The 25315-nt window shown below is 40.5% G+C and overlaps 1 protein-coding gene across 2 annotated transcripts in view; it reads left to right on the top strand.

Moving 5' to 3' along the window:
• The window catches only part of CLASP1 (cytoplasmic linker associated protein 1), a 346681-nt gene that overhangs the window by 101121 nt on the left and 220245 nt on the right, over nucleotides 1-25315 (top strand). The window contains exons 3-6 of one of the 2 annotated variants that reach the window (XM_006895129.1): nucleotides 4949-5027; nucleotides 7191-7294; nucleotides 11152-11243; nucleotides 15976-16051. The exons of the other annotated variant lie outside the window; for it this stretch is intronic. Coding sequence (XP_006895191.1) covers nucleotides 4949-5027; nucleotides 7191-7294; nucleotides 11152-11243; nucleotides 15976-16051 — 351 coding nt within the window. The remainder of the gene's footprint in view (nucleotides 1-4948; nucleotides 5028-7190; nucleotides 7295-11151; nucleotides 11244-15975; nucleotides 16052-25315) is intronic. 2 annotated transcript variants of the gene reach the window in all.

Below are 25315 nucleotides of genomic sequence, written 5' to 3' on the forward strand. Positions count from 1 at the left end.
ATCTTTTTTTCGTGTGTTACTTTAAAAATTACTCTTTACAACTCCTGTAAGCCCAGTTTAATAAAAAAAAAATTATCTTATTGTAATAATATTTTCAATCTCAGACATTCTAGACATAAGTGAGCTGAGGTGGACTAATATTGGCCATTTTGCATCCTATAATCTATGCTGGGAATGACAAGTTGAAAAAGAATTATGTGACATTTACCATCAAAAAGAGCATTTTACAAATATCCTGAAAAAGAACATGTTCTGGAGAATAAGATACTACCCATATGTATGCAAGGAAGACCTATTAATACAGCTATTGTTCAAATATATAAGCTAACTCATAAAAGCCATCGGGGGCGAAATTAAGGATTTCTACCAATTTTTGCAATCTGAAATTGACTGCAAAACAAAAAACATTTCCATAAGGTCAGAGATGCCTCAGCGCTCCCACACCTACTTTTGTTAATTGCAACACAAGTAAACATCCTTGTGGAAGAGAACTGTAGAATTGGTGTTGAAATTAGTGGAATTAGGTATGGGAGCATGGGGGCATTTCAGCAAAGTTGTTTATTCTTGACCTGATAAAAGTTCTTTAATTCTCACTACTGTTTAATAAAACCATTATCTCCAATAGACTGTGTTTTATCACTTGCTTTACGAAATAGCTGTCTTGCCATTTGCATTTTTCCTTTTTCCCCCCCCAAATCAGCTTGCTCCTTTTTTATGTTTTTGTATTTTGACTTTAGCTTTATTGCGCATGGAGATCAGTTTTAATGAATCACCATTTTAGTACTAAGGAATATTCAACTTTATGTTTTCTCTTTCATTTAGTTTCATTATCTTAATTGCTTTTGGTTCCTTCGGACCCCTCCCCAGTTTTAATTTTACTTTGTTATTTAGCTGTAATAATAGTAGTTTACTATTATTCTTCTATCAACATCAAGAAAACAAAGATTTTCACCACTGGGTCAATTGGCAGCATCATGATAGACAGTGAAGAGATTGTGATTCTTAACAGCTTCAGTTTGCTTGGCTTCACAGTCAACACTGTTGGTGCCAGCAGCCAGGAAATCAAAAGACGAATTGCATTTGGGAAAGTCTGCTGTCAGTGACATTTCCAGAGTATTGAAGAGCAACCATGCTGGTCTGCAGACTAAGGTACATCTGATCCAAGCCATGGTCTTCACAGTTGCTTGCTATGTATTAGAGAGCTGGACAATGACTAAGGATGGCAGAATAAGAATTGATACCTTTGATTTGTGCTGAAGAAGAGTATTGAATATACATACCATGGGCTGCCAAGAGAACAAACAGGTCTGTCCTGAAGAGGGTGAAACCAGGCTTGCTCCTTGGAGGTAAGGTTTTGAAGTTCTGTCTGACACACTTTGGGCATGCTGCCAAGAGGGACCAGTCTTTTGAGAGGGATATCATGCTTCAAAGGGTGGCGGGACAGTGCAAGAGAAAAAAGACCCTGGATGAGATGGATTGACTCAGTGACAGGAGGGGAGGTGTGTCAGAGATGATGAAATTGGCTCGGGATAGAGCAGGGTACATAGATTCACTGTGAGTTGCAGTTGACTCAGTGACACTTTACAGCAGCAGCCTAGTAGTTATGTAATGATTGCCTGTGACCTGATACATAGTAACTGCAGCAGTGAGGATGGCACAGGTAGATCTGTTGTTTGTAGGGTTGCTCTGGGTTATACTTGACTGTACCTAGGAACAGTAGTAACAGCAGGAAGCCAATTAATTGTAAGAAGATCATGAGTCAGATGTAGTGTTACCTAGAACAGTACCAAATGACTCTTGGTGGTAAGAATGCTTGTGAGTTGACAGTTCTCTTCTTCCTTGAGTTGCTTAACTTCACCAATTTTCTGAACACCTTTCATTTTACAGTTGTGTAGAAAGGTCAAGAGGCAGAGTTTCTGTTTGGCCTTAGAAAGCTTTGATTACAAAAATCTACATAAATTTTTGTTTGGTAAGATTCCCGAGTTTCAATTTCAAGTAAACAGTTGCAAGTAGATGGACTGTCCAGTGGCTCCAGCAGTGGCATAAAGCACAGTGGAGACTGCTTGCATGGCACAGAATGGACAGTGTTCTGTCCTGTTGTGCATGGGTTCACAGTGACACGGGCCAGCCAGCCAGGACCTAGCACAGCACCAAGTACAGGTCCCAGTGCTTTTTTGCCTTCATTGGAAAATTCCTTCAAACATTTAAAGAAGTTATGCTATCCATAAATAAAATCTGTAAAGTAAAATAACATTACCTATGGTATGGGGCTCACATGGAAAATAATATAACCTATCGTATGAGGCCCGCATGGCCTTGACATCAGGGTGTGACATGCTTCTGAAAAGAAAATGACAAATCAATCTTAATAAAATATTGATTTATAATTTTCTTTTGATGTGTTTGCCACATTTTGTGCTTTTTAAAGATGACAAAATACAAAATTTAGTGTACAAGATCTGGAAATACATAAAAGGAAATATTAATCAGAACCAAGTTGGATTTAGTGTAGGAATTAAGGTTGTTTACAACATTAGTTTTGAAGAGCATTGATAGCAATTTAAAGAGTAAAGTATACCTGGTTTGGGCCATGGTCTTTTCAGTCACTTGAAACTGAGAGCTGGACAGTGAATAAGGATGACAGACTAAGAATTGATGCCTTAAAGCTGTAGTGTTGGAGAAGAGCACTGAACATCCCATGGATTGCCAAAAGAAAGAACAGATAGGTCTTGGAGAAAGTAGCCAGTTTGAGACGATGATGAAGCTAAGTAAAATGAAATCATTGACAACTTCACAAAATTCATTCCTTTATCATAATGCTGCCTGTTGGTCTAGTGGTGGGAGTTGATGTTGAGATGCAGTCCATATTGAAGGCTATAGTTCTCTTACACTTCTGCAAACAAGGTTGTGCCTTCTGCAAGACACAGGTTGTTGATGAGTCTTCCTCTAATTTTGATACCACATTCATATACTCGAGAGTCTTAAACTATTTCCTTTTATATACAGATTGAATAAGTATGAATATACCAGGTACAGCCCTGATGCTTACTTTTCCCTAGTGTAAATCCCTTATTCTTTTATAGATAGTTGCTTCTTGACCTGTGTGTAGGTTTTGCATGAGCACTATTATGTGTTCTAGGATTTTTATTTTTCCTCAGTATTATTCATAATTTATTATTATCCACACACCCCAGTGCTTTTGCTACTGGTCAGTAAAACAGCTATCTTTCTGGCATTCCCTTTCCGTCATGATCCATCTCATTTATGCCCTGGCCTTTTCTGAATCCTGCATGGACCTCTGACAGTTTACTAGCAATCCACTGTTGTAGCGAGTTTTTAATAGTCTTCAAGATTTTACTTGCATATGATATAAATGATAATGTTTGATAGTTTCCACAGTGTGTTGGATTACCTCTTTAGGGAATAGATACAACTGTCTCTTCCAGTCAGTTGACCAGGTAACTGTCCTCCAAATTTCTTTACATAGTTAATGAGTATGCCTGGGGCTGCATTCTGCTTGTGGAAACACAATTGGTAGGTAACCCAGCAATTTTGGGGGCCTTATTTTTTTTATTTTTTTTTACGAATTTTTTTGTTTATTTTGTAATCCCTTGTGTGTCGTTGATTCAGATCCAATTGCCATGGGAGGAGATTGCCCCTCCTTCTCCAGGGGAGCATCTGGTGGATTCGAACCCCGTGCCTTTGGGGTTGCAGTGCAACTTTTTGCCACTAGGCTACCAGAGCTCTCTGGGGGCCTTATTTTTTAACACGTCTTTTTTCATGACAATTGATCATATGCTACTTCCTGGAATGGTTTGGGATCATTTCTTTTTGGTACAGTGACCCGAGAGAATACTTTCCAATTATGAATCACATACAAATTGAGCATTAAAACAAATCTCCTTGGACTTAGAGTAACAAAATTGCACACACAGTAATGCATAGTAATTTCGGCTTTGTATGTGTAATGAATGAAAAGTGGTAATGGAATGAAAAGTGGTAATGCGTTAAGAGCAGTGTACTTGCATGTAGAATCTATGAGGCAGTTACTGCCATCTAGAGTTTTGTAACATAAATACATTCCAAGCCAATATTTTTTCATTTACATGATGGAAAAAAGGCATTTTTCCTGTTTTCCAAAAATTGCACCAAATAAAGCAAAGCTCTATTTGATGCGAGTGTGTTGTATAGGTGTCAGCAGTACTGCCCTCACTATCCGTTCATTGGACAGTAGCGCAACCCCAAGAAAAGGATGGTTGATAAATGCTCGCGGGAGTGTTACCTACCAGGAAAACCAGTACTTTGTTTGGTAGTGGTGACGAATATGTGAAGTTCCGTTCTGGTTGCCTTATAGTCAGGATAGCACCAGTCAATAAATCTCCCCAAAGTGCAAAGTACCATGCATTTGTTTTTCTGAAGCTTCACAGAGCTGCAGCATAGTGGCTTGGTTCTACCCAGAAGGCCACGCGCCAACTCTTGGGCAATTTGCATACGTAGCAGCTCATGGGTGCGGAGCGGGCCCATGCGTGAGAGGCGGGTCTATGCTAGAGGGCGGGCTCGGCGCGGAATGGGTGGGGGAATCAGGGAGAGTGGAGCTGAGTGAGTGGGGCAGGTAGTGTGAGGGGCGGGACCAGGGACAGAGGAGCTCGGGGAGTGCGGGGCGGGACCCGGATAGAGGAGCAGGGTCAGGGCGGGGCCGTGCGCATGCCCCATAGCCCAGCAGAGGGCGCTTAGGAGCTGCTCCCACATGCTCGCTGCTTTTCTAGCCTCATTCTTTTGCTTCCACCTGTTTTCCATAAACGCTAAACAGTTCTTTTTATGCAGAATCTCTCCTCTCCAGTAAACACGCACTCCTGTTCTCTTAGAAGAATTAAAAAAAGGCAGGGATACCCTTGTAGCCCAGGGTCCCAGGCTTCCTGTTAAATGGAGCTGTGTGCTTCTCTTGCAGGTAGTTCTTCTGGGCATGGACATCCTGTCTGCATTGGTGACTCGGTTACAGGACCGATTCAAGGCACAGATTGGCACAGGTGAGTCCCCAGCCGGCGTTGCCGGCCAGCCCTTCTCCCCGTCCTCAGGTGCTTCATTGGTTTCTGCCTTGTTGGGTGTTCTCCTGTGGTACCTATTCGTGGCTGACTCTGCAGTGGATTTAGAGCTTTTAGATCACAAGGGAAGAGATTGCCCATAATTATCCCACAGAGCAGCTGGTGCATTCGAACAATGTGCCATTGGTTGGTGGCAAGTCGGCCACCAGAGCACAGCAACAGGTTTTGTCCACCTAATGGGGGGAGGGTGATAAATACATAACAAAACAGTAACACTAACACAGTGCAAAGTTTTATTTCGCTGTGAGTCAGAGACGACTTGACGGCCCAAAACAACCACCCCCAGAACTGTATTGTCAGATTCCGCCACCCTTCCCAAGGGTCTGCCTTCTCCGCATGCTGGGCACACCCCAGGTCACCTGGCTTTGCCCTACTTGTTGGTTTTTCCCAACCATCTCTTAAAGGGGAAAGAAGTGGAGTAGGGTTTTTAAGGCTCTTCAAAAATTGCCTCTCAGTAAATAAAAGAGTTAGGGACAAATAGGACTTAGTTGACTCTAGAGGGTTATGGCTAATTTGTATAAGAACTAAAAGAATTAGCCTAATAGTCAACATTAGGACAGGTTATTAACTGATGTTCCATGTTGGATCACAGAGGCTGAAGGAGCCACGCTGAGGGTGTGAGGAGTGCTCCAGGGGGTTGCAGAGGCAGTAAATCCCACAGGAAGAGATTGCCTAGCCACCTTTCATGGAGCAGCTATTGGATTACAACAAAGGCAGGCTTCATAGGTTTATAAATACTTAGACATCTGAAATTAGTGCTAGACATCCCGAGGTTTTACAGCCGTACTGCACTTAGTAGCTCTGCCTCCACAAGCTTTCCTTACAGGATTTCTCATCTTCGGTTGAGACATGTCTGTGTTTCCCTGATGTTAACTTTCTGGTTAATTAACTCCTTCATTTAAGATCACAGACTCATTCCCCATTGCAACAATGAATTAATTATCTACCAAAACAAACCCCTAACTTTGTAATGTGTGATCTCTTAACTGTGGCTTATAGATTCTTTAAAGGAAGCATAGTTAACTCATCTCTGATGTACAACGGTCTTTGGCATTTAGGCTGCTGGTTTTGTAAGTTCTATTACAAACCATGTGGATGAATGATACAGTACATGCATTGTAAATGTGTGTTTCTAGGATACCCAAGCAGAAGAATACAAAGTCCTTCTCTATTGCCTAAATTTCTTTTTCAGTCTTTTTGCCTGAGTCTTTGGTTGGAATCCATATTAGTAATGGTTAATTGTTACCATTGTTGCTCTTATGCGCCATTATGTTCACAGTAACTCATGTTGACCCTATGAACAACGTATCCGAACCCTGCCCTGTGGTGTGCCATCCTCCCCATTTCTAATATGCTTGCCAATCCATCATATTGCTGGTCTTCTTTCCAATGCTGACTGCCCACCTTTCCACACATGAGGTCCTTTTCTAAGGCTTGGTCTGTCTTAATAATATGTCTAACATTTGTGGAATGAAGCCTTACCATATTCTAGCTTCCAGGGAACACCCTGGTATACTTTGTCCAAAACAGACTTGTTTATTCGTTGATAGTCCACATATATCTTGTATGCTTCTCCAACACCATAACTCAAAGGCACTGATGATGATTCTTTCATCTGTAGTCATTGTCCAACTTTCAGATGTGTAGTAATTGAAAAGACCATGTATTGGATTACACACATGATAATCGTTGACATCTTGTTGATTCCTAGCTATGGGAGAAGAGAAATAGTATGCCTGTCTATGCAAAGCCTTTTTCAAAATTTTACAAATAGTGTGTGTTTCAGCAAGGCAAGTAGAGCTATCAGCACGGATTTGATGGTATTTGTTGTAGCTGGGTACTGTTGAGTCGCAAACAGCTCATAGCTGACTCTCTAGTGGATTTTCAGGCAGTCAATCCCATGGGAGGAGATTATCCATATTTCTTCCACAGAGCAGCGAATGGAGCCAAATTGCATGCCTTTAGATTGGCAGCATCATCCTTTAACACCAAGCCAGGATTTTGTCTTCCCAGTTAATTTAATTTCCACAGCTAGTAACCACATCCCCTCATTTTTCATTTAAAATAATTTGCATTTTTATTTTCCAGTGCTTCCAAGTTTAATTGATAGACTGGGAGATGCTAAAGACTCTGTGAGGGAGCAAGACCAGACTCTGCTGCTAAAGATCATGGATCAAGCTGCTAATCCCCAGGTGGGTCCTACCTTCTTATGCTTACATGGACATTCTGTCTAACTCCTTGCGAAAGACTCATTTATTTATTAGCAGGTTTATTACAGATGTAAATGTTCATCGTTTTTACTCTGTACTTGCCAAGTTCTATAAGTTAGTAATAAATAGCCAGACGTATAATTTGTCAGAAAGTGCTACACTTAATATTGGTACTGAGTGATGGGTCTAGTAATTTGTTGGAATCTTTAGCTAATTTACACAACTGACTCTTCATTTCTCTGAAAAAGCATAGCTGTAGTGGTGTTCAGAGAGTCTTAAGACTTGGCTTGGGCCTTGAATCATATCAGCTAGTGACCTGGGACTGCTTAGAGGAGCAAACCTCAAAGGATTGGATTCCACTATAAATAGTCAAGGGAGGCCCACAGTGTCGGAAACGTGAGCACTGGTTTTACGTGTGGGCTTTTGGAGTAGGAGGTGTTTAGCTCCACAAATGAGCATGTCTTTGACCATTGAAAAATTTTTTCGGTTTTTTTGTCCCCTCCTCAAAAAGTTACCTAACCTTTGAGCCCAGTTTTCCTCATTTAGAAAATGGGGGCAGTTATACCTCCTTGTCACAATCATTGCGAAAATTAAGTGGAATTATGTAAGTGAGTAGATTTGAAAGATCTTAAGACCATCAAGATCATCTTAAGATCATCAAGCAGTGGAACTAGGGATAACATTGCTGATGTCAGATGGATCTTCATTGAAAGCACGCAATGCCAGATGTTTACTTGTTTTTATTGACTACTGATAAAGGTCTTTGACTGTTTGGATCAAAACAAATTATGTCTAACACTGACAACAATGGGAATCTCAGAGCACTTAATTTTGCTCGTATGAAATCTGTACATGTACCGAGAAGCATTTGTTCAAACAGAATGATGGAACACTTGGTTTAAAATAAAGGTTATATCTTTTTCTCATACCTGTTTATTCAATGTGTATGCTGAGCAAATCATTTAAGCAGCTGGGCTCCTGTCATGAATATGGCATCAGGATTAGAAGGAAACTTATCAATAACCTGCATTATTCTGATGATGCAACCTTATTTACACAAAGTGAAGACAACTTTACTTACTACAGAAGATTACATATGGAGAACATCAAGAAAACAAAAATCCTCACCACTGAATTAATAGGCAACATCATGCAAGTTCAAAGTGAAGGTAAAGAAAATGAAAACAGATCTAGAGGAACCAAAACTTGACCTTGAGTCTGTGCTATCTGAATTTAAAAACCATCTCAGGTACAGGTTTATGGCCTTCAATGTTAATGAAAGAAGACCAGATGAGCTTTGGGAAAATATTAAGAATATCATTCATGAAGAATACAAAAGGTCATAACAAAGATGGAGGATGAAAAAAAGGCCAAGATGAATGTTAGACGAGACTCTGAATATTGAGATTGCAGAGAAGCCAAAGTAAAGGGAAGAATTCAGGAAATGAAGGAGCTGAACAGAAGATTTCAAAGGATATGGCAGGAAGACAAAGCAAAGTATTGTAATGAAATGTGCAAAGAGTTGAAATTGGAAAATCAAAAGGGATGAACTTGCTCAGCAATTTTCTTAAGCTGAGGGAACAAATTCAAGCCTCAAGTTCCAGTGCTTAAGAATGTTATGGGCAGAATATTGATTAACACAGGAAACATTAAAAGAAGATAGAAGGAGTACACAGAGTCACTGTACCAAAAAGAATTGGCTGACACAGAAGAATTTCAGGAAACAACATATTATCAAGAGGCAATGGTGATGAAAGAGGAACTTCAAGCTTTTCTGAAGGAAGTGGCAAAAATCAAGGTCCCAGACATTGATGGAATACCAGTTGACATATTTCAACAAACAGATGCCCTGGACATTCTTATTTGGCTGTGCCAAGAAATCTGGAGGACAACTACCTGGCAGTTGACTGGAAGAGATCTATTATTTATTCCCATTCCAAAAAAGGATCATCTAACAGAGTGTGGAAATTCTGAACAATACCACTAATACCACACAAGCAAAATCCTGCTGAACATCATCCAAAGATGACTAGTACATTGACAGAGAATTGCCAGAAATCTAAGCTGGGTTTAGAATAGGCCGTGGCACTGGGCATTATAAATGGTGTCAAATGGATCTTGACTGAAAGCAGAGAATTTCAGTGTCTATCTGTGTTTCCTTGACTATGTAAACGCATTTGACTGTGGATAAGAACAAATTGTGGCTAACTTTGAAAAGAATGAGAATCTCAGAATACTTAATTTTGCCCATGTGAAACGTCTATTTGGACCAGGAAGCAGTGGCCAAAACAGAGCAAGCACACTGCATGGTTCAAAATCAGGAAAGGATTGGGTCAGGGATGCTTCCTTTTCAGAACATCACCTTAGATGGAGAAAAGATTGACTTTGTCAGGGATTTTAATTTTACTTGGATCATGATCAATACCCATTGTAATTGTTTTTGTTGTGATGTGCCATCGAGTTGCTTGTGACTCATAGCGATCCTTTGTAGAACAGCTCTGAGCCCTTCCCTGTCCTGAGCCAACCTTAATGTCTCTGACAGCAATGCCTCCCCTCCTGTTACCCAAGTCATTGAGTCAGTTCATCTCATTGAGGGTCTTTCTGTCTTGCACTGTCCCTCCATCCTCCTGAGCATAATGTCCCTCTCCATGGACTGCTTCTTCCTTGCGACATGCCCAAAGTATGTCAAACAGAGCTTCAGAATCCTTGCCTTCAAGGAGCAGCCTGGTTTCACTCTCTCTAGCATGAACTTGTTTACCCTCCTAGCAGTCCATGGTATATTCCGTTCTCCAGCACCACAACTTAAAGGCATTATCCCTAGTCATTGTCCAGCTTTCTGATGCATGGCAAGTAATTGGGAAGAACATGGCCTGGATCAGTCACACCTTAATCTCTAGCCTGATATTATTGCTCTTAAGTACTCTGGAGAGATCCTTGACTTTCCAATACAGTTTGTCTTTTGATTTCATGGCTTCTGGTACCAAGAGTGTTGATAGTGGAGCCAAGCAAGCTGAAGTTAAAATCATGATAATAGCAGTTAAGAAATCAAAAGATGTGTTGCCCTGGGAAAAAATGCTGGCAAGGACCTCGCCAAAGTGCTAAAGGAGGAGGATGTTTTAAGGACTAAGGTGTACCTGATCCAAGTTAGAATGTCTTCAGTTGCTTCTCTAAGCATCAGAAAGAAAGTTGGGTAGTGAATAAGGAAGACCAAATAAGAATTCATATTTGTAAAGACTATTGGGTATACTATGGACTGCTAAAAAGAATATATAAGTCTGTCTTGGAGGAATTACAAGGAGGGTGCTTCTTAGAGACAATGGAAAAACCTCATCTCACATCCTTTGGCATGTTTTCAGGAAATGCCAGTTCTCGGACACATTGTGCTGGGAAATAACTTCAAGAGAAGAAAACCCTCAATGAGACGGATTGGTAGAGTGATTGTAGCAATTGGCTTTGCGTGTGTTGGCGGCCCAAACCTGGTTGGTGCAGGATTGGGCAAGGTTCAGGGCTTTTGTTTGGGTTTTCTTCCTCGACTGGTCAGCACTAAACATGAGATAACAATACTAAAAGGGTGAAGTGGATTGATGGAGAATTAAGATTCATCTGACTCTCCTGAGGTAGAGCTCTGCAGGTTAAGCTGTATTGGTAAGGTGCATTGCTAACCTGGGTGCTTTGCCCCTCCACTAGCAGTTATGAAAGGAATTGATTGGGGGTTGGTGGCAGTGTCAGCCAGCTAGACAGCAACAAGGGAGGCACCTGCCTGATGAGAGCCTGCTCTGTTCTGTACCCTTTACTACATGAAAGGCTTCTAAAGTCTTGTCTGTTCTTGTTTTCTGCAGTATGTGTGGGACAGAATGCTTGGAGGCTTCAAACACAAGAACTTTCGCACCCGAGAAGGCATCTGCCTCTGCCTTATTGCAACACTCAATGCGTAAGTGTGTTGGAACGGAAATTTGTACAAAGGTGGTGTTATTTTTATTTTGAAATGTATAAAGATGCATACGGAAATTCATGAGTGTCCTGGTCTTCCTCGGCCCACCTCCCTTGCTGCTAACATCTTGCCATGTTACAAGTGCCAAGAAACTGACATTGATGCACACACAAAGTTTAGATGTGTGCTGTGAATGTATGTGTATGTATGTAGTTCTGTGCAGTAGTATATATTGACCATCATAGTTACACACAGGACTATACCATCACCATAAGAGGGTCACATATTTTCTTTTTGTTCTTTCTTCCCCTCCCCTATATTTTCTTTTATTGTGATTTAAAAACAAGTTTACAGAAAAGTTGGATTTTAATTTATTTACTGTTGTACATTTTCCTCTCTACCCTCAATTCACTTTAAAAAAAAAAAAAAAGATTAATTCATTGTTGCATAATATCCTCCCTTCTCCCATCCCTCCCCCAGTTAATTGTTGCACAGTTTACCCCCCTCTAGCTACCTTCCCTGCCTGCAGTTTACTTGTGGAAAAAAATTCTTTCATTGTTGCACAATTACCTCCTCCCAATCCTATTTACAATGTACCTCTTATTGTGGACTGTTGTCATACAAATAATGCCTAATTGTGTTTTCCTTTTAAACAGTTCATTCCTTCATCTCTTCCAGTGCAGTGTTCATTATTTATCCCCACTTGTCTTAGTTTCCACCCAATCCCCATCTCAGTCCTGTTGTATAACAGTGCTGTTATACTGTATTTACCATTTTGTGACTGAGATATTTCACTCAGCATAATGTCCTCCAATATCACCCTTGTTGGGTAATATTTTAGGAGGTCCTTGTTTTTTCAGTACCGCATAGTATTCCATTATGTGACTATACCATAGTTTCTCTATCCATTCATTTGATGTTGGTCACTTGGGTTGCTTCCATCTCATTGCTGTTGTGAATAACTCTGCATTAACTATGGGTTAATGCATTAACTATGGGTTAACATCTGTTTGGATGTTCTTTTTTTTTGAGATAGAATAGAGAGCTTGAAAAACAGGGGGCCAGCAGTTCCCATGGCTGAAGGCCCCAAGCCAAGCTTCTCCGTGTATTTATTGAGAATCATAAGGAAGGTAGAAAAAGTAAAATCATAAGGAAGTACAAAACAAAAACAAAGTATAATGGTGAAGTCTTTTGCAGATAAGGCCAAGTTCCTCTTTATGCTAATCTCAGGAGAGAGGGATTCAGTGAATACAAACTAAGAACAGTGTTGACTCTTAGGGAACACCTTAGTGCCACAAGGTGACCTTCAGCTTGTATTAAGCCTCCCTCATTTCCTGATACATCATTTGGTTTACTATTAGAATATTAAATTTAATACTGAGCTTCCCTCATTTCCCCCTCTTTTGTTTAAATCATAATCTTGTGGTCACCAAGATGAGCACAATTTCTTTTCTTCAAGATTCGTTCTCACTTGTTTTTTGTTCTCTTCATCCTTTATATATAGTAAAAAAATATATCTGATTAAGCAAAATAATTTTACAAAAATTCTTCCAAAACTCTCCATATGATCAGAAAGATTCAAGTTGAACATTCCTTGAAAGCCTCTATTATTATATTACCACAGTCTTTGTCAAAACCAGTTCTGATTAATCTCCTTTGTCAACATGTCCTTTGCCATTCCCTATCACCCCTCCCTGAGAGAGATTTCACCCTAATTCATTTAGGAAAGGGGGTGCCACATTCTCTTAGCTACTTCCTGCTGGAAAAGGATGCTGTAGATCTCAGGGTGAAGATCTTTCACTACTCTAAAGGGTCCCTTTGGCAATAGGAAACACATAGACTGTTGTGGACATTGATTTTGGAATTTAGGTTCACTGTACTTAAGGATCCATGTTCATATCCTTGAAGATGCATCATGGAACTGTTGCAGCCTAGAAGACACATATTTAACAAGTTAGAAGTACATGAGCCAAAAATTAAAAGCAATAATCTTCCAACTAGAAGTTCTAACAGTGGCACAAACCAAGCTACAGAAGGAAGATAATTCTTAAAATAAAAGCGTTAATTGGCTGGCACTTTGTCTATTATAGTGTAAGGGCTAGGAACCACAAGATGTAGAGGCTCAACTATGTCATTTATTGTTCTTAATTTCTGGGCCAATTTCCATTTACCATTGGGTTGTTTTACAGCTAGGAAGTTCACATGCAAGGCAGAAGTGGAGTAAAGAACTGCTTATTAATAAGGTTTTCCGTCAATTCCAACAACTAAGGAATAGAGGGAACAGTGTGGACCAGAGAAGGCTTGTAGGACCGAATAATAGGCTCTTGTGTCCAGGAGAAAATGAATATACTTACCAGCAATGTTAACGCTCAGCCGTGGCTCTTCTGGGAGGATCTGAATTGTTGAAGCATCCTCCTTTGTTTCCAGCTGGGAGCTGGGGCCTGTCAGTCCTGTCAGCCACTAGGACCTGATGAGGGCTGCCCTTATCCAGGTGTCCTTCAGATCCACACTTAAAGCAAGTGAGTGGGAGCTTCCTCTCTACTCCCTTGCCTATCTGTGGCTCTCGTTTGTGACACTGTCTACTAAAGTGGCCCAGATTTCCACGGTGGAAGCAATTCTGACCTCCTTTATTACCTTTGGGTGGCATTGTTTATGAGTAAGACTTCCTTTTCTTGACACAGGCCCTAAACTGGCAGCAATAGCTGCCCCAATAATTTAGACCATTTTCTGGTCTTTTCTCTTCCCTCTAGATCCTAGTTATTAAAAGAGGGAAAAATTCATATAACAAATAATTTTGAACAATATAATATTTTAAGTTTAAGGCTAGTAATATTATCAATATAATTGTACAAATAATTTCCAGTCCAAAGAGATACATGTTCCAATGCTGTTCCTGTTTTTCATAAATGATTTTGGTATGAAGAATACTGTAAATGTGGATATAGTTCCACTATTCCACCTCCATGCCATGATATAGTGTCATTAGCATAAACAATTATAAATCCATTGCCTTCCTTACTCTAACTTAAATTTTTGATGTTTCTATGCTGACGAGCGGAACCAACATGGCATCTTTTTATTCTTTTAAGACTGCTGTATATTTAAGAGTTTAGGGTTTGGTTGGTTGTTTTTTTTTTTTAACTAAGAATAATTCCTTGGAGGTTACATATATATTGTTAACTTTACTAATAGTTGATTCACTTTTCTTACTGACTAACAATCCATGGTTTAGCTATATTATAGTATAGCCATTTACCTGTTGCATACATTAGGGTATTTCTAGTTTTTTACTACAATGAATGCTATTAAGGTTGTTCCTTGGAGAAGGACATGATGCTTAGAAAGATGAAGGGACAGCTTAGGAGAGGAAGATGCACAACCATATGGATTGACTGCAGCAGTGGGCTTGAGTGTGTCAGAGATTGTGAGGTTGGCACAGGACAGGACAGAGTTCTTTGAGTTGTACTTGACTTGATAATTTGGCAACTGAACTTTGGTTACAGCAGGAGTGGCATCTACTTTCTAAACAACATGCATCTGGAGACTATGAACTTTGGGAAACGATAGTTATAGAAGGTCTTCAGGTCTTTAGTTCATAGGGTCACTATGAGCCATGCTTGACTCAGAGGCACTCAACAACAACAACAAAATGATAGTGCAGAGAGATTATTAGAGACAGACGATACAGCATGTGCATAAATCTAAATACAAGTTCTCTTTTTTCTGGAATATACATAAAATGGCAAGTCAGTTTTTAGTTTTGCAGGAAATTGCCAGCCTTCTTACAGATTGTGCCTTTGTGCATGCCACCAGCAGTGTGCGTGAGCTAGTATCTTCCTACGCTTGTCAGCCCTGAGTGTTTGCACCAGTTTTTGCTTAAGACATTTTGTAATGTGCGTAGTGATATGTCATTGTAGTTTCAACTACTGTTTCCCTGATGGCTGACTGCTCAAAATTCTGCTCATTTATTTATTGTATGAGAAGCTTTTTTAGAAATTCATAATTATAAATAACTTAATTGTGAAAGTAATAGCATGGAAAAATGTAAGGAAACAAAGAAGGATGACTTGTAATTCATCACTTTCAGATAGTTATGTAACATTGACTGCATTTTGTTTCACCGTATACATTTGTATTATTTTAATAACAAATGGTTATATTACTTTATAGACTTTCTCTTCCCAATGTTTTGATAACATTTTTTTCAGTGCAATTTAATTTTGCTTTGTGTTGATCTCTGTGTATGTGCTTAGTTGAAATGGAAAAAAAAGATTGGCGTGTACCTAGGACCACTTGGACGAAATATTACCTGCTTCTGAAAGCTCAGTCATTGGATACAGTTTACTCTTGATACATATGGGAGAAACTGGCAGTTTATCTGGGTATACCCAGTTGGGCAAAGTAATAGTGATTACATAACAAAATGGAAATGTAGAAACACTGTGTGTAGAGGCAGCTAGATCAGGGAAAGGTGGCAGTTTTGAGTTGGCCACAGAGGTTTCTGGTGATATTGGAGAGAGCCCTGAATGTCAGTAAGACTTGTGAGTGGAAAATTACTAAAGGTTTTTGATGAGTGCAGGATGAGTTTGATGGTGTGTTAGGTTGAAAACAGCATAAATGCCAGGGAGAGAATCTTGTTGAGAAGTGGAGACAGGGACTGAGGTTGGTGAAGGCCCGAAAAAGTTACTGACTTTGTTTTGTTCTCATTCATAATAAAATCTTTTCTTTTCAGCTCTGGAGCCCATACTTTAACACTAAGCAAGATTGTGCCACATATATGTAACTTACTTGGTGATCCAAACAGCCAGGTGAGTGTAATACCAAGTCAGAACATCTGGGGTGGGCTGGGGAGGGGAATATTAGGTTACAGATAAGATCCTTTGTCATGTTTCTAAGACTCTTATTGTTGTCTAAAGTGTTAATTACTTGTTAACCATTTACAAAATGCCACAGGTAAGTCTGAAGGCCCACCTTCTCTCTTCTACACATAGCATGAGAAATCCCTAGCTCATAAGGTGATTTCATCTGGACCAGCCTCCAAAATAATCTGTTTGGTCACCCTTCCTATAGCTTAAAGGGTGTTAGGATGTCGGGGGCACAACACCATGTGATGGAAATTATTGATTGGTTGGACGGGAAAGAAGTTGACCTGAGGTGGCTCAGATGTTTTGTGCTTTGCTTGGGGCTTAGTCACACTGAATTGTAATTAATGTTGATAAACAGTGTTGGAGATACCATGGACTGCCAAAAGAACAAATAAGTCTGTCTTGGAGGAAGGGCAGCCAGGGTGGTCCTGAGAGATAAAGCCAGTGAAACTTCCTCTCACATGCTCTGGGTGTGTAGTCAGAAGGGGCGAGTCCTTTGGAAAAAGTCACTAGGCGAGGAGTGATGGAGGGTCAATGAAACAGAGAAGAATCTTCAGCAAGATCAGCTGGCACCTGAATACCCTCTAAAATGGAGTGCTTTACCTCCTTAACCCTCTGTGGGTGGGTCCCACTGTGTGTGAACACATCTCACACTCCCTTTCGTCTGCCTTTCCCTCTTTTCCTCTGCACCTAATTCTACTTGAGAATGAATCCAGGTTAATGGGTATTTTGAGTCTACCCATTTATTAGATAAACAGGTGAGATCAAAGAGTTTCTGAAAGAATTTATTTGTTAGATGACCTTGAAATGAAAGGTTTTTAGGGGTAAACTCAAGAGTTAGGTATAATGTTCTAAAATATGAGTGTTCTTACAAATAATGTTTTTATATACAAAGTTCCCCTGTTCTAGAGAGATAAAAGAAATCTTTTACACAAAATACTTGTGCAGGCTTTCTCTAGGGCATCTGCAGCTGAAATTATATGTTTTATGGTTACTAGTGTATGACTTGAGCTTGAATGGGTTATAGGTACAGTGTTGTGCTGACAAGCTAAAGACACACAGTTAGAACCCACCTGCTGATGCTAGGGAGAAAAATGGGTAATCACCTTACATATGATTCATAGCCTCTGAAAAACGGCTAGAAAGTCAGCTAAGAGTTAGTTTTACTCCACAGTACCTAACAACCATGTGTAACTAATAGTTATTATTTCCATAAAAACCTTCTGTATTAAAAAGCCTTACCATTTTTGTATTTTGGAGCATTTAGTAATATCACTGTGCTTTGCCCAACAACTGCTGTTATGATTCCTCAACTGAACTTCTTTTCAACCACTCTTAAGAGAGTTCTAATTTTGCTCACTGACAGCGAGTCAATTCTGTGTGTCAGTTCTTCTACTGAGTGAGTAAATGACATAAAATAATATAACGAGGTGTTTTCTGTATTAATAATAAAAGAGTATGTCCTATAAAAATTTTAAAATCATGGAAGTTTTACAGATACTATGTTGAATGCCTTTGGGGCAATATGCTTAATAGTATTCTAAGATTCAGAGTTTAAATTAGTCAGCATTGTGAATTGAAAAACATATTCTGTGTCAATAACTAGCATCAGAACTAGAATTAGCCTGTATCAATGAAAGTTTATAAAGAACTTGGATTTCCAGTCATTCATTGTTGCACATTTTTCTCCCTGCCCCCCTAGTTCTTTTTTTTCTTGGGAGAAAAAAGTTGTTTCATTGTTATTGCTACCATTACTTCTTAGTCATTTGCTACTTTCTAAAGTAGTTCAGTATCAACTACTTTCTGGTATAGTGTTGTTGTTTAATGCCGTCGCGTCGTAGACGACTCATAGCGACCCTATGAACGAACAGCCTGAGCACTGTTCGTACATAGAGTTTCCAGAGGCAAGCCATTTTGGAAGTGGATGCCGTTCCTGCTTCCAGGCTTGATTTAGTCGGGAAGCTCCAGCCAACACTCTCCACCATGGGTGCCCATTACCACAATTGGCACATCACTGTCACAGGCTTCAGCATCACAGCAACCACGAGTTACCTCTGTACAGCAGCGCACAGACCAGTGCTATACCACCTAGAAGAATGTTTGACAGGAAGACAATTTGAACCTGGCCGAGGGCCACAGATGACAATCACCCACCTTCGGCTTGGTAGCACAGCTTCCTTCCACTAGGCCAATGTAGCTCTCTCTTGGTCGTCGTCATTGTTATTGTTGTTTAATGGTATAGTGGTTATGTATATTCCAGAATCTCTGTATTATTTCAATTTTTCTTGCATCCTGAATCAGGCCTTAACAGAAAACATGACATTGTGATTATAAATTTATGTAATCATATTTTATTTGAAATTTTGCATGGAGTTACCTTAGGGTTTTTGTTTTTGGGGGTTTTCGGTGGGGTTGGGGGAAAAGATTCTGTATTCTTAAATGGATGCTTTTGCCTTTTTTTTTTTTTAAGTCTGCTTGTACCATCTCTGTTTTTTGTTTTCTGTGGGAGGAGGATTCTTTGTCGTTCTATGAACACTTGGATTGTTTCCGACTTTTTGCAATAAACACAGCTCTGCATTTATCAAATTATATTTCATCTCATATCCTTGAGATCACTGGATCAAGTCACAATTCTGTGGAAAAGTGCCAAATTGCTTTTTGTAGTGCTTGCACCATTTTATATATTCACTGGCTGTGTATGAGATCTCCTGCCTCTTTGCATCCTCACCAGCACTTGTTGTTTGCTGATTTACTGAATTTTGCTAGTGTTGCCAGGGTGACATTGTATCTTTTTTTTTTCCTCCTCCTTTCTTCTTTCTAAGCTTTGGTGGCCTAGTGACCAGAGCTGTGCTGCAATACCAAAGGCAAGCAAGCAGTTCAAGGCTACCGCGATAGAAGGATGGGCAGTCTCCTTGCCTGTGATTAATTGCCTCTGAAAACTTGCCAGCGGGTCAGCTCTGGTTCAGTTCTGATACTACAGTACACAACAACAAAAACAACAAGCTAATACTCCTGAGCACTTCTTCATGTATTTATTGGCCTTCTGAATTTCTTCTTTATTGAAGTGTATATTCATGTCTTTTGCTCATTTGTGTAATTGAGTTTTTAATCTTTTTCTACTTGAAGTGTTGGAGTTTCAGCAAACTTTAGTAGTGAATCCCTTGTTAGATATATTCTTGCCAAATATTTTTTTTCCCAACCAGGAGGTTCTCTTTTTTTGCTCCTATGGAGAAGCTTTTTATTGACCTCGTCCATAGGGAGTTGAGCTGCTCATCCACAAACAGTGCTTGGCTTGTTGTACAGTAGACCAGCCTCCCTGGGGGCTAATTATGGACCATGTCTTCTCATGGGATTTATGTCTTAGGGAAAGCTTGCCAGAGGGTCAGCTACGAGTTGACTTCGACGACAATCATCTAGTTTAACCTCTTTCTTTCATTTGTGCATCTTAGTTATATTTGATAGTCTCTCAGCTTGATTGTTTTAGGGTTTATGTCTGAGTACTTTAATCCATCTTAAATTCAATTTTGTATATGGTATTAGATTTTTGTTTACATTTTCGGATCTTGAGTTCATTTTTGTGCATGTTTTTAGACTGCATTTTATTGTTGTTTTCTGCAAATAAATACCTAGCTTTACCAGAACTCATAAAGAGGCTCTCTTCCCCCAGTGAATGGATTTTTATGCTGGTTTCTGTTTCATTGGTCTGCAGTGTCTGTAGCTATACCAGTACCAAGAAGTTTTGATTATCTTGGCAGTGTTTTGAGATCTGAAAGTATGAGCCTTCCTACTTTGTTTTTTCTTGAGCACCTGGTGGCTTAGTGGCAAGAAGCTGTGCTGCAGTCTTGAAGACAGTTCATATCCACTAGCTGCTCCATGGGAGAAGGATGGACAGTCTCCTCCCATGCAGTTAATTACCTCTGAAAACCCACTGGAGGGTCAGCTATGGATTGGTTCTGACTTGACACTACACAACAACAATAGGATTTGGTTCTTCTTATGAAGTTGATTATTATTTCATTTCTTCTAAAAATAATGATGATGTGTATTTGGATTGCATTATAAGCATAGGTTTCTTTTGGTAGTTTTGCATTTTCACCATATTAAGTCTTCCACTCCATGACAGTGGTATATTTTTCTCTTTATCTCCCTTTGGATTACTTGTAGTTGTTGTTGTAAAGTGCCTTCGAGTCACTTGTGACTTATAGTCACCCTGTGTACAACAGCTCTGAGCCCTGCTCTATCCTGTGCCAACCTCATTGTCTCCAAAACACCCACCGTCATTACCTTTGTCACTGAGTCATTCCGTCTCATCCATGGTCTTCCTCTCTTATGTTGTCCTTTCATCCTCCCAAACATGATGTCCCTCTCCAAGGACTGGTCTCTTTGTGCAGCATGTCCAAAGTATGTCAGATGAAGCTTCAGAATCCTTGCCTCCAAGGAGCAGCCTGGTTTCACCCTCTCCAGAATGAACCTGTTTGTTCTCCTAGCAGTCCAAGGTATATTCAGTACTCTTCTCCAGCATCACAACTCAAAGGTATCAATTCTCCTTCTTTCATCCCTAGTCATTGTCCAGCTCTCTGATGCATAGCAAGTAATTGTGAACACCATGGTCTGCGTCAGGCGCACCTTAGTCTCTCAACTAACATCATTGCTCTCCAGTACTCTGGAGAGGTCCCTGACAGCAGATTTTCCCAAAGCAGTTTGCACATGAAAGCAAAATACTGCTGAAGATCATTTAAAAATGGCTAGAACAGTACGTAGGTAGGGAAATGCCTGGAGTTCAAGCAGGCAGGATTTAGAAGAGGCTGTGACTCTAGGGATATAATTGCTGATGTTAGATGAATCATGGCTGAAAGTAGAGAATACTAGAAGAATGTCTATTTATGCTTTATTGATTATACAAAGGCATTTGACTATATGGATTATAACAAGTTGTGGCTAACATTGAGAAGAATGGGAATCTCAGAGACCTTAATTGTTGTTACGCAAAACCTATATGTGGGCCAGGAGGCTGTCATGCAAACAGTAAGGGAACCCTAAATGGTTTAAAATTAAGGGAGTGCATCAGGGTTGACTTCTCGCTCCATACCTATTCAATCTGAATGCTGAGAAAATTATTTGAAAAACTGCACTCTGTGAAGCAGAATGTGGCATCAGGATTGGAGGGAGATTTATCAGTAACCTGCGTTATGCAGATGACACAACCTTGTTTGCTGAAAGTGAGGAGGACTTGAAGCACTTGTTGGAGAAAATCCGAAGAATACAGCCTTTAATACAGATTGCATCTCAATGTCAAGAAACCAAATAGGCTTACCACTGGATCTATAGACAGACAACATCATGGTGGATAGAGAAGATAATTGAAACTATCAACAACTTCATCTAATTTGGATCCACTGTTAACACCCTTGGTACCAGCAGTCAGGAAATAAGGAAACACATTGTACTGGGAAGGTCTCCAGTTAGAGACCGTTCCAAATTATTGAGTAATAGTGATGTCAGTTTGATGGCCTAGGTGTGTATGATTCAGGACATGGTCTTTCTAGTTACTTGCTATGCAGCTGGGAACTGGACAGTGAATAAGGATGGCGAAACAAGAATTGACTCGTTTGAGCTGTGGTGTTGGAGGAAAACACTGAACATCTCATGGATGGCCAAGAGAACAAACAAATAGGTTTTGGAGAAAATGCAGCTGGAGTGCTCTTTGGAGGCCAGAATGATGAAGGCTTTGCCTCACATACTTCTTGGATGTTGCTAGGAGGGGCTATTACTTGAAGAGTGACATTATACTTGTAAGGGTGGAGCATCAGCGAAGAAGAGGAAAACCATTGACCAGTGGATTGACATGGTGACTGTCCCAGTGTGCTTTAAAGTGCCAGGAGATGTGTGGATAGCACAGGATAAGATAGAGTTTCAGATCTTTTGTTCATAAGGTCCATGTGAGTTGTACTTGACTCAGTGGCACCTTACAATAACAACAGCAATAGGTGGGCACAGGGAGAATATCAAGTTTTGACTGATTTTTGTATGCTAATTTTATGATCTGTCACCTGCTGAATTTTTTATGTAGATCTAGTACTTTTTTTGCTGAGTGTTTGGGATGGAGATAGATAGATAGATAGATAGATAGATAGATAGATAGATAGATAGATAGATAGATAGATATAGATATAGATTTATATATATGGAGAGAGAGAGAGAAAGATTGTTGTTATGTGCTGTTGAGTTATTTGTGACTCATAGCGACCCTATGTACAACAGCCCTAAACTCTGGTGCCAATCGCACTGTCTCTGATACACCCATCCTGATTACCCCAGTCTTTGAATCAGTCCACCTCATAGAGGGCCTTCCCCCTCCTGCGCTGTCCCTCCACCCTCCCAAGCATGATGTCCCTCTCCAAGGACTGGACCCTCCTTACAACATGTCCAAAGTATGTTAGACGGAGCCTCAGAATCCTTGCCTTCAAGGAGCAACCCAGTTTAACCCTTTCCAGGATGAATCCGTTTGTTTTCCTAGCAGTTCATGGTATATTCAGTACTCTTCTCCAGCACCATAGCTCAAAGGCACCAATTCTCCTCCTGTCCTCCCTAGTCATTGTCCAACTTTCTGATGCATAACAAGTGATAGCAAAGACTATGTATGGCCTGTATCAGACACACCTTAGTCTCCAGAGTGACACCATTGCTCTTCAGTACCCTGGAGAGGTCCCTAACAGCAGACTTTACCATGGCAATGTGCCTTTTAATTTCCTGGCTACTGGTGCCAAGAGTGTTGACTGTGGAGCCAAGCAAACTAAAGCTGTGAACAATCTCAAATCTCTTCACCAACCATCATCATGCTGCCAGTTGGTCCAGTGGTGAGAATCTTTGTCTTTTTTACATTGAGCATCAATCCATACTGAAGGCTGCAGTCCTTGACCCTCTGCAGCAGGTGCTTCAAGTCCTCCTCAGTTTTAGCAAGTAGAGTTGTGTCATCTGCATAATGCAGATTATTGCTAGATCGTCCACCAATCTTGACCCCACATTTCTCCTCATAGAGCCCAGCCTCCTGGATAATCTGTTGTGCATACAGGTTGAAAAGGTATGGACACAGGACACATTCCTGGTGTACGCCCTTCCCAATTTTGAACCATGCAGTGTTTCCTTGCTCTGTTCTTGACGACTGCTCCTTGGTCTAAGTATAGGTTTCTCATTTTTTATATCACTGTTCATGAGGGATAGTTTATAAACTTATTTTTTAGTGCTATCTTTGCCTGACTTTGGTATAAGGGTTATACTTGCTACATAGAATGTTGTTCTGTGCCATCAAGTCAAAGACTCACAGCCAATTTTCAGAGACTGTAAATTACACAGAAGATTGTCTATTCCCCTCCACCCCCTCAGAGCAGCAGGTAGATTTCAACTTAACACCTATTCTATGATCAAAAGATGAGACATTTTTCTTCTCTAAAGATTTATTTCCCAAACTCTGGGAGGAAGTTCTACTCTGTCTTACAGGATCTCTGTCAGTTGAATTTGATTCTGTGAAATTGGGGTGTAGAGATTCCCCCTTGAGGCTAGAGCAAGTTTACATACCTTGACGTGAAGATCCGAGAACAGAACCTGTGTGTGTATGGAGATGGGAAGCAGGCCAAGCTCTCTTCTATACAGCTATAGCTCACAAAGCCAGCCAGCAAACTGCGTGTAAGAGGAAGTTCCTCTGTTGCTTGCTGGTGCTTTTGCATCGATCTGACTTGTAGAGATCATCTGCGACCTAGTCAGACTCCCTCTAGCGTATCCATGCACAGTAAGATTTTCATGACGAGCATGGTGGCCAGCTTCTCACCCAGAGCCACTGGGTTGATCTGACTCCCCTGCAGAGCCCAAGAGTTCCTTAAGAAACCTTTCCTTGCTAGGAAAAGTCAAGTTTTGCCGAGAACCCTTTCTTCATTTTTGGATAACTTTAGTTAACCCCATCTTCTAGCTCTTTGTTTTGCTAAAGAATTTGAGACACTTCTTTAAAGCCTGAGAACCCTTTAAAATGTTTGGTTCTGTTATTGCTTTGAGTCCTTAATAATCTCTGCTGTTGAAATGCCTGTTAACAGGGCTTCAAAGAAAGGAAAAGCCTTTGACAGCTGAGATGTTTCTAGGCTGTGACCTGAGAACCTTAGCTACTGTTCTCAGTCTCTCTATCTGTGGCCCTTTGTGCTCCCGGGCTGGTCCTTTGGCACCATTTCTCTAGGGGTCTCCCTCCTTCCCTGGGTTAATATTTTAGGGGAGAGTAGATGTCCAGCAGTTTATTGGCTCTTTTCTCTCTGGGGGTTGCTGTTCTCCATAGAATTTTTTATTTGGAGGGAGTCCTCTATAGCAGCGTGCTGAACGGAGAAGCACGCGGGCTTTATGCTCAGTGAAATGGCAGCTAAGAGCCTTGTCCTATGTTCACCAGCTGTGGGCTGGTGGCCGGTGATTGGCTCTAGCCTTCATGCTCTCCTCTGTGTATTAGTGAGCCAGAGGGGAACCAACATACATGTCATGAGATTTGAAAACCCAGCGGCTCAGAAAACACTTCATGTGGGCCTGCAAGTTTGTGTCTTTTTTTCCTTTTTTAACAGTAAATTAAAAGTTTACTCCAGCTAAGATGCAGGTTATTCTGACTTTAAGGTAGCATCACATTGCATGCTTCTGAGTCCATTCCTGAGATATTCTGTTACATTTATCTTTGTCTGTTTTATAGATCTGTGCAGTCTCTGGGACTAGGGGATCTTCTGGATTTGGATCGCTTAGCAGTGAACAAATGGATAAAAGAGTTTCAGAAATAGTTAAAGCAGGAGACCACTGTGATCTTAGTAAATCCAGACAAATGCTGCCATGACTATTACTGTTTGGATGATAAATGCTTATTGTAAGTGAACCTTAGGAAGTTTGAAAGGGTAATCTGTAAGAATACACTGCTTTGATATGGGCTGTCATTAGGTCCCATAATTGTGGCTTGCCAGTGAAAAACACTGTCTCTAACTCGACCTGCAGAAAATTGTACTGGAGGCTCATGAGCCAAATCACAAAGTTGCTTAGTATCCATTGCAGCTCCATAGTCTTTGCTTTTTGTCTGGCCCCGCACTGTCTCCATGTGCGCTTAAAGGTCTGGCCCCAACTCTTTATTGTCTGGGAAGTGGGGAACGATCATCTATTCTCGCCCTGCCTCTGTCAGACACAGGTGCCCTTTCACTG

This window comes from Elephantulus edwardii, unplaced genomic scaffold, assembly GCF_000299155.1.
Source record: "Elephantulus edwardii isolate Elephantulus edwardi_28Jun2011 unplaced genomic scaffold, EleEdw1.0 scaffold00160, whole genome shotgun sequence".
Classification (NCBI taxonomy): Eukaryota; Metazoa; Chordata; class Mammalia; order Macroscelidea; family Macroscelididae; genus Elephantulus; species Elephantulus edwardii.